Raw genomic sequence first — 14,184 nt, forward strand, 5'->3', positions numbered from 1 at the left:
TAATGTGAATGCACTTAATGCCACCAAACTGTACACCTAAAAATGGTTAAAATGGTAAATTTTAGGTTATATATATTTTACCACATTAAAAAAGAAAAAGAATATTCTCTCAACAATTCATACTGAAAGACTTTTCCTCCCTTGTTAGAGAGAGGTATAAAAGCAAAAAAAACCTTACCTTTCCCTACCCCTAATCCAGTACTCCAAATTGAAGCTAAATGGCAAAGGAATAAAGAAGAGTTCACTGATAAAAATTAGCCTGTCTTAACAAATTCAAAACCCAAAACTATCCTAAGTCCCGTACCTATCCACTTAAGTAACAAAAGCATAAGGATTTCAAACAAAAATCAGCGTTTAGTCATGATGTGGCACTTCTGGAGGTAAGTAATTTTACAGATGGTGTTTAACACACTGTAACAATATTTTTTGTTTAATGAAAGTACTGACATAAACTTTTAACTATCATCTAATCTATGGTTCTCTGTTGAATCAAATCCACACTTAAACCTTCTTAAATATATATGAATCTCTCATCATAAAAGAGGCAGCTGTAGCATAATGAAAGAAATACTGACCTTGGAACCAAAAAACTCTAAATATGGCTCAGGTCTGCCACATATTATCTGTATTACCCTAGCTGCATAAGTCAATCTCCATTTATAAATATTACTAGTCAATGGAAATACCACCTAGCTCATACGATTATAGTGTGACTTAAGTAAAACAAAGTACTATACATTAAAATATTTTGAAAATTATAAAGTACAATTTCATTTATATTAAATTTAACACAAAGAAAATGAAAAAAATCTGTCAAAATTCACATTAAAATATACACACATTTCATCATAATATAATCTTCCATAGTCCTGAAATTCACAGAAAGAATACTAAATGTCCATATTATAGAAAAATGTTTTTTAGAAAATACATTAATTTTTACACCAAATACTAGGCGTATTGGGGAGAAAATGAGCTAGATATGGTGATAGACTATTGTGACACATTTCCAATTCATTACATCCTTAACTCATTTATTCCACAAATACATAATCACAAAACCTTGCAACCACTGTGCTAAGCAGTGGGAATATGATGGTAAAGAAGACACCATGGTCCTTGCCCTCCTGGAGTTTCCAATCTAACTGGAAGATGAGGCATTAAACATCACACAAATGGCCAGGCTTGGTGGCTCATGCCTGTAATCCTAGCACTTTGGCAGGCCGAAGCAGGCAGATCATCTCAGGTCAGAAGTTCGAGCCCAGCCTGGCCAATATGGTGAAACTCCCTCTCTACTAAAAATACAAAAATTAGCCAAGTGTGGTGTTGCATGCCTGTAATCCCAGCTACGAGGGAGGCTGAGGTAGGAGAATCGCTTGAACCCAAGGGGTGGGTGGAAGTTGCAGTGAGCCAGGATTGTGCCACTTCACTCCAGCCTGGGCAAAAGAGCAAAACTCTGTCTCAAAAAAATAATAATAATACAAATAATTCGTTATTTATAATAAATGTAAGAAAGAAATAAAAGAGTCTGCTATGAGGGTATCCAATCCAATCTAGAAGGTTTAGGAAAAATAATGCCAATTGTACCAACCTCTGTTAACCCAGTAGGCTGTAAGTGTTCAATAAATCTTAGTTATTTCTATTATCATTATTATAAAAGCCCCACTGTCCTTTAGAAAAAGTTTATCCTTAGGGTTTGAAAGATAAAAGACATCAACCCTATTATCTAGGAAGATCAGATAAACTGAATCCAACACCCAATTCCTCCATTTTCAAAACAAAACAAGGGAAGTATAGCTTCTTCATCCCAATTTTCACTCACATTTAACATATCCTTGAGCAATTATTTTGATGCTGAGAAGTTTCCTCACTAGTTTAGACATGCCTGATATCCTGTAACCTGGTCTTTCTATGGCTGGTTCTTTCAAAATTACTCAGTTCTCCGCTTAAATGTCCTCTCCAAGAACCTTCCCCTGAGTACCCAATCTAACATAGCCTCCCAATCATTCTCTACACTACATCACACTATTTTATTATAGTATATATGACTATTTGAAGTTGCCTAGTACATTTATTTGCTTATTATATATTTCTCCTTCAAACTTGAAAGTCTCATGAAAGCAGGGATTCCTTTTATTCTCCTTATATCCTCAAAATACATCTTCCTTGCTAAAGATCCCAAGTTTTGTTTAGGTAGTTCACGTGAGCCAATTATGGTAATCCCATTACATCTAGCCTAATTTGTTTAGGGGAAGAAATTTTGTAGTTCTCTCTAATAAGGAATAAGAAGATGTCTCCTAAGCAACTTCAATGGAAAGTTTTCCTCCCTGATTGATAAGACACAAAGAAAGAAAAACCCTGTCCTTCCTCCTGCCTTTACACTTGAGTGTGTAAGGGAGTGATGCTGGGAACCTGAGGCAGCCTGCTACATTCTTGAGAGGAAGACCAAGAGGATGGCAGAGAACCCGATCCTGAACCCTGATATTCTTGACTCAGTGAATCAACTCTTACACTCCACCACTTCTAGACATCCTGTTATGTGAGATTTATTTTAAACCTGATTAATTAAGCTGTTTTCTGTCTCCTGTTTTGATACCTGAAGCCAAAAGCCTAATAAATTCAAGCCTCTGTTTCTTCTACAACATTAAGAGAAAACAGTACCTACAGCCTACTGGATTTGAGGGGATTAAACGAGATAATGCAGACAAGTGCCAAACAAACAAGATACTCAAATGATAGCACTGCTGTTAATGTTACTATTAAGCAATAATTTTCTATGATAAAACTCCACAAACTCTTTATATACTATTTAGGACTTTGTTATTTTACAGAAAATACTCACTTTAATTCTATTTAAAATGAGATCATTTTTAATAGATATTTACTTAGATTTCTTCCATTAATAAAGCAGCTCTTGGTTTTTTTCTCATCTAAAATAGATAAATAAAAGGAGAATCAGGCAAATATCAGATCACTAAAATAAATCATATTAATTTCAGGTAAGAGCCTTTTTCTGGCATCAATTCCTCTCCCAACTTACATGGACAGAGCCACATATATTTTCATCTATTATTCTTGCCTTTACAAATATTTCATCAGTATTTTAATATGCTGTAGATTCAAAACTAATTAAAAATGAAAGCTATATTTGTAATTACAACCATACTCTTTAACACCTACAATTACAAAAATATTTAAAACTAGAAAAAAAAACAAAGGGCTATAGTTTAGCCTCTACAATTTTTTTTCTGTGCTGAACTACTTGTTTGACATTATAGCCATGAAGCAAAATTAACAGAGAAGATCAAAAATAGGAGATTGCCAGGTCATTCGTTTATGCTCACTCTAGCTGAACTGTGATTTAAAACGTTAACAATGGCTCATTATTGTCTGAAAGCTGTTTAGGGTCATACATGAAATGTAATTAACATTCTTAAAGGAAACGATGAGAGTAGTTTTGTCATTTCTAAAGAAGTGACACCGACTGAAGTTTGTCTTTAAAAAATGAACAAAACAATAAATATTAATTACTCCACTGCATTGAGACTGCCCAGGCTGATTTGAGTTCAGATGAATTTCTGGTCCTATAATTATTAGAAAAACATTAATACTTCCACTTTTCAAAATTCCTAACTATTAACCTATATGACAAAAATTAGCGTTTACCAATTATGACGAATCAGAAATGTTAAAGTTATCTGGAAAAACTCTATTCTTCCCTGGGTAGTCCGTATTTCCACGTGTTTTTTAATGTTCTCACACAAGGAATAAAATACAGTTTGTAAAAGAAGAGCCTCTGCTATTTCTCTAACTACTGAAAACAGGCAAGACATTAATCTTGGTGGACCACCCTTCAGATCACCTTTTGTAGTATGTATAGGGTTTTAATCTAATAGTCAAGTAACTCTCACAGTCCAAGTTATGCTAGGTTATATACTCATGTTAACAAAACCTTGCATGAATACATGTTACATTTGTAAAATACACACAAAGTTTGATAACATTTAAAATCAGAATATTACTTATATTCCAAATGCTTCAGATATTAACAAATGAATCTTATTCTATTGCTCCAACACTATTTTAAGTCCACCCTTTCAGAAACAGTAAGTTCTTAATAATATTAATATTTTAGCATACGTTTACAGAGGCTCACGTCACTAGCATGCAAATATATAATCTGTAATTCCCACACCAATGGCAAAGCAATAACATACACACAATAATAGAGAATAACCTCATGTGTTCCAAAATAATTTTGAATTCCTATTTTTAAATTACATATTCCCAGTAATTCCATGTCTTTCAAACTCAGTACTTTTGTCCTAATCCTATGTCCCAGGATTAATGCAATGGTTGCGATTTCTATGGAAGAAAGAAGATTCTAAATTTGAATTGTTTTTCCCCCAAATTTTTCTTTTAACTCTCAACTACTGAGGCGAAATATTAATAAACATTAATAAACTGCAACCTGGGTATTCCAGCCCCTGCCCCACAGAGTATGCTCTAATTTTAAAACAAAATAATTCTAGTAGTGATTAAAGATGAAAGGCATATTTGGTCTATTACTGCAGAACAACTAAAGTGTAGTGATTTTGTCTGCATCCTAAATTAGTTTTATGTGGCAAAATGGCTTTGAAAGATGAAACTAAAAACTTTCAACTTTTTTCTTTCACAGCTCTGAAAAAAAATTACAATATTACTACTACTTCTAAGAATCACAATTAATCTCTGGATAAACAATACTAAAACTTAACTCTGAACATCTTACACAGATTCTTTCTTTAGATACATTCCTTAAAAATAGGGTTTTTTTTGATACTTCTAAAACAACAGAGAAAGATCAATCAAAAGCTAACATGACATTTTGGATACAAGTTAAACAACTTGTATTTTGGGGAACATCCTAGAGACTGAAAGGGGAGGGGCAATTTAATATTTTATACAAAATTTCATTTCCATAAGATACTCCTTCATTAGTTTTGGAAATCCTGAATTGAGCCAGTTGCTGTCAAATAAGTTTCTGAAAAGATCTCTATTACTTTTCTCGCCTTATTCCTTCTGAAAGGAAGAAAGGTTTGTCATTTTTCTTTGTAGGGGGTACCTGAATGATGGGAGAATGCTTTAATTACTTTAATGGTAGAAGGGGAGAACAAGGTGATGCTGGCAGATATTAATCCCTATAAACTCTTTTATATGACGTGGCATTTAAATGTTCATTACACTATAATTACTTTGAAATAAGCATATGGTATTTGCTTCTTGGTATATTCAACTAAGATTGAAAATTTAAAAGCCGAAGTTACTTTTCAGAGTTCAAGATTAGATAGTTTGATTCTTGTAGTTTCTGGCTAGTTTACTAAATAAAAGTCGACACATACTATGTGTATCTTCTATGTCCAACTTTGCTTTCTAGCAGATTCATCTTTCTGTGCTATTACATAAAGAATCAAATTAGTTTAATAAAAAATTAATATCACTACTCATCCATTTGCAGGTACCAGTTACTCTTTCTGCAGTGTGGCATACTGTGTGGCTTTAAGTTTAGCAACATTTCATATAGGAATTATTCACAACTATTACGTTTAACTTTAAAACAAGTAATCAAACCAAATTCCTGGGGGGAGGGATCTGAAGAAACAAGTTTTCCTCATTATGTTAGGCTTCCAACTTTCACTCCTAAAATTTCTGTGCCTTCTCCCACACCATACACATATCTGCAAAGCATCAGGGTGCACCAGTGGTTAAGATTGCATATTTGATCAAATCTTTAAAGTCTGTTACATCTGATTATGTAATGCTGTTCCCTAAATCTGTAGCATCCTACCCTAGTTCAGGAAGACAATCTGGTACACTGAAAAATGTATCTTTCAGCTTCAACCACAGGTTCTAAAGTTAGAGAAATCTGTGTTAGAAACCCAGCTTTCCTATTTTCTAGCATGGTATCCCTTGGTGAGTTCTTTAACCATTTAGGGCCTTAGTTTTCATATTTCTTTAATGGAGAAAAAAAAAAAAGCACCTGTCTTGTAGATTTGTTGGGAGAATCAGAAAAAAAATATACATAAAACACTGAACATAGTGACTGGCACACAGGATGGCAAATATATAATAGTTATTTTTGTTGTGTTGTTGTTTAGGGGTATTTCTGAAATACAACTAAGCTAAAGAATGTGAAACTCAAACTTACAAGTCTTTATTTTGGAGGTCATTGAAAAAATTCCTTTGAGTCTAACATCTTCAATAACAATTACTGATGCTTTTGATATTAGAAGGCACCTTAATCTTCAAGATACCTCAGATAAGAAATTTCTCTAACTTTAGAACCTGTGGTTGAAGCTGAAAGATACATTTTTCAGTGTACCAGATTGTCTTCCTGAACTAGGGTAGGATGCTACAGATTTAGGGAACAGCATTACATAATCTCCTACCCTCAAGAAACTTATATTTTAGGGAAAGTAAGACCTTAACAGCCAACCACAGTTACTTAATTACAACTGCGATTAGTGTTATAAAGCCTGCTAAAGGAAGAAATGACCTAACAAGAGCAGAATTACAATTTCTACATCCCACCTCCCTCCAAGGGTTTTCAATCACTCCCTCTATAATTAAGACTTGATCTGCTTTTCTTAAAATGACAGAGTAAGTAACTCATCTTACCCTGGTCATTTTTATGTTCAGAACTGTATACTGAAATTACAGGAATTATGTCAAACCAAGAATTCACTTCAAGTATTTCATATAGTAACTTCCTAATGAAAGACAAAACAAAGATCTAATACAGGTAAGCACTTGTCAACTATTCACTGTGAACTCATGTTAGAAAACACATTGCTTGATAGATTACAAAACCAATGTGCTTATTTCCTAAGCATGCCATTATTTATAATAATGACTCCTTTTGCAGAATGTTTTTGTTAAAATGCATATTTGTTACAGAAACAAACTATTTCTGTGATTTTCAAGATAAGAACAGTTCTAATTTGCTTACTAAAGGTGAATTCTTCACCTTTTAAAATCTGTTACCTTAAAAATTAAGAACAAAAATCTGGTGACATCCATTTTAATGACTTCAAGATTCCTACCTTCAGATGTTAGTACACTGTTGCAGAATAGTGCCATTAAAGTCCAAGTAAACATAAAGAGAAAAACCAAGAGATTAGATCAACTCTCCCACCAAAATGAAATTAAGTTTATTCTATAAGACAGAACCTACGTCGATGTTTGTCTTAGATTCAAACAACATTCACCTAGAAATTAATGCAACGACAATTAACCCAGAACAGTCATTGTCAATTCTCCAAAAGCGGCCTCTTCACCTATATTTAGTTCACAAGGCAAACCAGTCAAGAATTCCTGCTGCCAACTGAAATGAATGGAAGAAACATATTTAAATCAAATAGCACCATCTAGCAGAACCCTCATCTGCTCACAAGAGTAGATCTTACTTGGTGTTCAGTTTGGTAGATTTGACAGCAAAGTGGCAATTACTTGTTTTCCTGATGGGAAATCACAGAATCAGAGTTAGAAAGGACCACAGTTATACAAGTTCCAACTTCCTTGTTATTATCTGAGAAACTAAAAAAACTAAAACAAAAAAAAATAATAAACAGTCATCAGGATACTGAGTGGGATTCAGCTTAAGTTCACCCCTTCCTGGGAGTTCACCTAAAATCTAAAATTACTTTGATTCTCAAATTCAGTCACCCCCAAAATATTATGCCTCAATACATTTCCATTCCTTCACTCTGACTAATGTGAAATTCAAATATTCTGTAATCATTAAAACATCCTCCTTCAGATGTTTTTATCAGGCACATTATAACAAAATGATTAATGCACACAAATGAGACAGCATTTCAAAACTTCAATTCTAGTTAACTGCCGTTTCTTAACCAGGCTATAACTCTATGTCTTTTATACATTCCTTGTCACAGCAACAAAATCCTGAATGCAGCTCAGAAAATATCTCTTGGGAAAAAAACAAACCAGCCTCTCTAAATTTTTGTTTTGTTTTGCTTTGCTATATCAAGGCCTGATACCTCTAAATCCTATGGGAATTGAGTGTGTTGCTGCCAATACAAAGATTAGGAAATGTTCCCATCCCTAGGGCACACGAAACTTTCAGGGGGAGACTGACTGCCTAAAGCAAGGAGGGAAACTCAGTCGCCTGCGCATTCGGTTTTTATTCACGCAGCTATTTCCGTGCGCAAGGTAACCAAAGTACCTTTCAGAGATGCTCTCAGACTTTTTCTCTGGTCTGAACCCCCTCAGAAAGACGGGTGCGTTCAATGACAAGCATAACCCTGACTCTCAGAGTTTAAGTGCTTACTGGGAATCACTGATCTGTTGCACAGTTTTTAAAAATTAAAAAAAATAAAAAGAAGGGGGGTTCTTCCTCAGTGGTCACAGTCACTATTCGTTCTCATTTTTAGTAACAACCAAATTACCGTTACAAGTGCACAAGAATAGCAGCAAACCGCTCTGCTTTGCAGTGTGCCGTGACAGTGGTATCCCGGGCCGGGAGGGGCTGTGTTCTCGCCAGCCGCCTCTTGGGCTCCCACCGAAGTTAACACCTGTATCCCCCCACAACTGTAACCAAGCGGCTCCTTCCCACCTGAACGCTTCTCCCCTCCCACAAACCCCTTTTCGGACCACTGCCCCTCCCCGCCGCAGCTGCCCTCCTCGGACGCCCCCGGCGGCTCCCACAACTCCCCTTCGCGCGCCCCCGACCACCGCCCTGCCGGGGCCGCCCCTCCCACCGCTCGGGGCTGCCAGCCTCACAAAAGTTCGCCAGCCGCTGCAGCGGAGTTGGGTCCGCTGCGAGAGGCAGAAACGCCAGCCTCCTCCAGCGGATCCGGCTTCTCGTCAGCACACTTTAGCTCCCCGGGAACTCGGTCCCTCTCCGACTCCCAAACTTCTGCGGCGTCTCCGGCGCCCACCCGCCCCCGCCCCAGCTCCAGCTCCGCGCCGCGCGAGGGACTGCGGGCGCAGCGTCCGTAGCTGCCCAGGAAAGCCCGGACGCCCACCCAGCCCACGCCCTCCGCGCCCCGCGCGCGTCTCCGCGCCCCGCGGGGGCCCCGTCGGGCGCTCCACGCCCGCTTTCCGCCCGGCCGGCGGCCCTGGCACCGCCGGGCCCTCGCTCGCCCCGGCGGCTCGCGGCCGAGCCCCAGCGCCCAGGCCCCCGCCGCCGCGCTCACCGCGCGGCCCTCCCCGAACCCGGCCCCGACCCTGGCCGGCCCGCCAAACACCCACATTCCCACCGCGCGCCTTCCTACACGCAGCTGCCCCTCCCGCCACTCCCGGCGGCTTCCCGGGTCCCCGGAGCCCCGGACCCCAGCTCTAAAGTTACTTTGGAAGGTGAACCCGCGGGTTATTTCCCTCAATCACCCAAACAAGTTTCCATCCTCGCCACCAGCACCACCGCCGCCCCTCAACACACCCGCTCCCTCCCGCCGACAGCCCCCTGCGGCCGCCCGCCCCGCGCCCGCACCTCCAGGGAAAGCGCGGCTCCCCGCACCACACGCCCCATCGCGGTACCCCTCCCCCTGCCAGCCCACCCCCGGCGCTCCCCGGGCGGAGAGTGTCTGTGTCTCTCAGAGTGTGCGAGTGCGTGCGTGAGTGTGCGCGCGTGTGAAGGCGGAGGTGGGTGAGAAGCGGAGACACTTACTTCTCCCGGGCCTGGCTGTCGGACGGGACGGCGCTGCTGTTACTCTTGCCTTTGCCGTACATGCTTGTGCCGAGAGCAGCTCCCACTGTCACGCACCTGTCAACCCATCACAGCCTCCCCGGGAACAGCCCCGTCCCCATGGCGACCCACGCAGCCACCCCCACTATTGGCCGCCCCACGCCAAAGCTCCGCCCTCTTCGCCCAGGCAACGCGCGAGACTGACAGGTCTCCCCCTCCCTCCGGCCTGCCGAAGCGCGCGGTGGCGGCTACAGCCTCAGCGGCAGTCTCCTCCCTCCTTCCTTCCCTCCCCGACTCCCTCCCTCCCTCCTTCCCTCTCCGCTCTCCTCCCTCCACCCGCTCTCCTTCCCCCCTCCCCCCTCCGAACCCGGGCGCAAGGGGGGAATTAGAAACTGCTCTAGAAGGATTTTAAACAACTGGCTGTTCTCTCCGCCGCCACCCCTCCCCCCGCGCCGCCCGCGCTCGGCTCCTCACTGGAGAGAAGGCGCCGGGAGGAGGAGAAACTGCGGCCTGGAGTCTCCAGCCGGAGCCGGCGGAGCTGGAGCTGTGGCCGCCCCAGACTTTGGGGCGCCCGCCGAGTCCACAGACAGAGCCACGGCCCCAGGCGCCCTGGGGCCCCCATCAGCCCTCTCCCGCTTCTCTCCTATGCGTGACCCCGCGCCGGTACCCACGATTGATTTCTGCCGTCCTCAGCCCTACCCCCTGGGTTGTCGCCCTCGCCTTGTTCCCAGAGGGCCGGCTGGCGAGGGACACCCGCGCTATTCCCTCGACCTTCTGACTGAGCGGCCGGTAGCGACTCGCCTTCTCTCCTGGGGAAGGACTGCACCTCCGGCCCTCGGCGCCGCTGCGGTGGCGGCGCCCGGGGCCGCACCCTACGCCTCAGGGGAGCACCCGGCCTGGGGTCTGCCTCCTCTGTAAGAGGTGAGCGGACCTCCCGAAGAGGCCCGGTGACTCCTGCGGCCGCAGCGGCCCCTGCCCCAACCCCTCCTTGCACGGAGCCCCGCGGCGCCCTGGACACCCCGCCAGATCTGCCGCAGAAGAGGGCCCCAGGCTTCCCCACCCGGCCTGGTTTAACAGTTTGGGTCGGTGATGCCTATTCATCCTGATCCCTGGAGTGGAAAAGGCCAGAAAGGGTCTTGAAAGACTTCCCTGTCCTTGCCCGTTAGAATAGGCCCCAGCGCGCCCCAAGGTGTACAAAGCTGTGCCAGGGCTGAAAGGCTGCCCGAGAATGTTTCTGTATCCAAATCCCTAATCCCATTTCAGTAAACGCGCAAAAGTTTCAGAAACACACACAACCTGGTTCCTAGTATAACTCTGCATCCTTTATCTTGAAATGTTTGTAAAATCAGAAGGGTGCAAATGGGGTTAGAAAGAAGATGGGCTTCACACGGGGAAGAAGGGGACAGATGGGGGTGGGACAGGGCGACATCTGGAAAGGATGAATAGACAAGTAGCTATGAGAGGAGAGGGAAATAGGATTCGCGTGGAGGAAAGTGCAGTTCTATTCCACACACATACAGCTTTAAGCATTTAGTAGTAGGATCATAAAATGCATATGGAGATATACAGATAGATGGAAAGGAAAGAAATGGGTGTGAGCATTGACAGAAGTGATAGGAATAAAACATCAACACAAGATTAAGGAAGGGCCGTTAGCAAAAATAAGAGGTCGAGAATCAAAAACGGGTTGAAAACAAACATAAAGACGGGAAAATGAAGAGGACGGAGTTTCTATACTGTTGTTAAGGAAAAGGAAAAAAAATGGGGAAAGTGAGGTATAAAAAGATGAGAAGACTAGAAGATACAGGATTAAATGAAGAAACCATAGAATGTGATAGCAAAAGATTAAAAGTAGTAGAGGACAAACATTATCGTTAAAAAAAAGATATAAAAAGCAGTTTTATTAAAAGGACAAAATTAAGCCAATAAAGGAAATGAGGGGAGGAAAGTGGGGAGAAAATACATTGGCTTAAGTAGATTAATTTCCAAGAGATGTAATTTGCCATTTCTAACTTAAGAATTCTCCTGTCTGTTTCTTTTTTTTTTTTTTTTTTTTTTTTTTGGGGCAGAGTCTCACTCTGTCGCCGGGGCTGGAGTGCAGTGGCCGGATCTCAGCTCACTGCAAGCTCCGCCTCCCGGGTTTACGCCCTTCTCCTGCCTCAGCCTCCCGAGTAGCTGGGACTACAGGCGCCCGCCACTTCGCCCGGCTAGTTTTTTTGTATTTTTAGTAGAGACGGGGTTTCACCGTGTTAGCCAGGATGGTCTCGATCTCCTGACCTCGTGATCCACCCGTCTCGGCCTCCCAAAGTGCTGGGATTACAGGCTTGAGCCACCGCGCCCGGCCTCTCCTGTCTGTTTCTAATGAACTACAGTGATTGGGTGGTTGGGATATGGCATTCATACTCTCCTTTTTGTTTCTAGTGACCTGCAATGATTGGGAGATTGAAACGAAGCTGAGCCAGTCAGCCTCTCTTAATGAACTTTTTCTCAAAATGCTCTAATGTGTATAAGGTTGCCACAGTTTACAGACTCAACTTCAAGATTAGCATTATGTAATTTGTTGTTCAATTATCTACTTCCATTGGCTTTAACCCAGAAAATTTTTAGTATCTCAAGGCTCCGTCACTCATAGAATACTCCCTAGAAAGGTGCTGCTCAGAGAATGCTCTCAGTTCTCAGAGAGCTCTGGCAGCTTCTCGGACACCCTCCTGCCTGCCCCTGAAAAAACGAACTAAGGGTGGGCTTTGTCCTAGTATCCAAAAACAAAGTAGATATTATCCTTGCATTGGTGTTGGGACTCTCTTAACTATGGTTCTCAATCATGGCACATTAGAATTGCCTTTATTTTCATTGTTGTTGGTTTTTGTTTGTTTGTTTGTTTATATACTAACTGGATCAGAAACCTCGGGGATGGACCCAGGTACCTGCATTTTTTTTTATAAGCTCCAAGTGGTTCTTGTGTATAACCAGGGCTGCCTGCCTTTGCTCTTCAGTATCCATTTAAAGAGAGCCAGTGGTTACCGTAAGAGTTTAGTACAAGACTTTTAGATTGGGCTGTGCATTAACAAATGACTCTACTCAACTAAGGCATTAAGGTGTCTTTACAGTGTACTTTACTTTCTGCCACCAAGCCAACAAACTTGTTTATAGGATGAAAATGTGTGCGCATATGTGTTCTCATAGTACAAGACCACGAATAGCCATGGTTTAATTTGCTATTTCCTATAGAGAAAGGAAAATGAAGAAAGAGAACAGGAGAAACTGTTTGCTGTCTACTGCTGTAATTTATTCATTTGATTGGTTTTTACCCAGATTTGTTACATTTAGAAGTCCTATGGGTAATGGCATATTTTCTGATGTTTAAAAAATAAATACATTATAGATCTGCACAGTGGGGTATGCAATTGAGAACAATTTGGTTTTAGTCTCTGAATAAAATGCTAAACGGTCTTAGTTCAGAACTTGCCAAGTTAATGTCAGAGTTAGCTTTATAAGAATGTTCTCATCTGACAAATATACAAAGTGAAAACATGAGTTTTATATGTGTATGTATCCTGTATATAGTAACCTTGAAGCTTAAGTAATCAAATCAATTATCATTAAAACAGCTCAGCAGCTACCTGAACCATCTCTGTTTTATTTTCCTCTAAATGTTTACACATGTAAATAAAATGCTTCTTTGCCCTTGTTCAAATTATTTTGAGTACAAAGAGTGTTCTTTGCATCAGCAACTGTATCTCCTGGGACCAATATTGTAATTAATGAGATTTGAAACACATATTCAGAGCCAAATTTAAGATCCCAGACACAGAATTGAAGATCCATTGTTTTGTTTTCATTTTTTAAAAAGGGGGGAAAGGTTGGAGATTTAAAGCTTCCTAGTGTAGAGAATCACAATGTATTTTTAGAGAGTTTTTTCTTAACCCACATATAAGATTGATTAATTTGGGGAGCCTGGATTTGGGATAGGGGAACCCCGACCAGCAATGTCACCAGAATGGAACATTTGGACTTGAGGTTGATTTTTTTAAAAAACTTTATTCTTTCAGATCTAGAACATGACTATAACTCAATCATTAGGTCTCCCTCATCCCTACCCCCATTTCGTTTGGACACGTATGCACAATTTTCTCTTTCTGGAACCTACATGTAATTCTTGGAAGTCTTTATCACTTTAAAAGAGGCAGTTCATTATGCCACCCTGCTCAAGCTCTAGATTGACTATACATTTCTTTGATCCTAAATTTTTTTTCAATAGAACATTAAGGTTAAAAATGTCTACATTCTTACAGTGCACAGGACCTCAGAAAAGATTTATATACAACAAAGTATATATATATAACAAAGTATTTATATATAACAAAGTGTTATATACAACAAAGAGACCACCTCTTTATGTTTAAATGGAAGCTAATCATGAATTTAATTATGTGCATCATATAGAACATTTAGCTTATTATCTTAAAAAAGAAATTCACTTAGATCTAAACATATTTATA

The 14,184-nt window shown here is 41.1% G+C and overlaps 1 protein-coding gene and 1 long non-coding RNA gene across 2 annotated transcripts in view; both read right to left on the reverse strand.

The window, feature by feature from the left end:
- Window positions 1–9,940, reverse strand: part of SSBP2 (single stranded DNA binding protein 2) — a 338,402-nt gene extending 328,462 nt beyond the window's left edge. The window contains exon 1 of the mRNA XM_017870897.1: window positions 9,668–9,940. Within this exon, the coding sequence (XP_017726386.1) occupies window positions 9,668–9,729 (62 nt within the window). The 5' untranslated portion in view covers window positions 9,730–9,940. The remainder of the gene's footprint in view (window positions 1–9,667) is intronic.
- LOC108528920 (uncharacterized) lies at window positions 2,841–8,693 on the reverse strand. The gene is made up of 3 exons (XR_001885337.1): window positions 7,248–8,693; window positions 7,083–7,099; window positions 2,841–2,930 (listed from the first exon to the last, which is right to left on the reverse strand). It is a non-coding gene; the product is annotated as an uncharacterized LOC108528920 (long non-coding RNA).
- Window positions 9,941–14,184: the final 4,244 nt, after the last annotated feature.

This window comes from Rhinopithecus bieti, unplaced genomic scaffold (genome assembly GCF_001698545.2).
Source record: "Rhinopithecus bieti isolate Rb0 unplaced genomic scaffold, ASM169854v2 scaffold_5216, whole genome shotgun sequence".
Classification (NCBI taxonomy): Eukaryota; Metazoa; Chordata; class Mammalia; order Primates; family Cercopithecidae; genus Rhinopithecus; species Rhinopithecus bieti.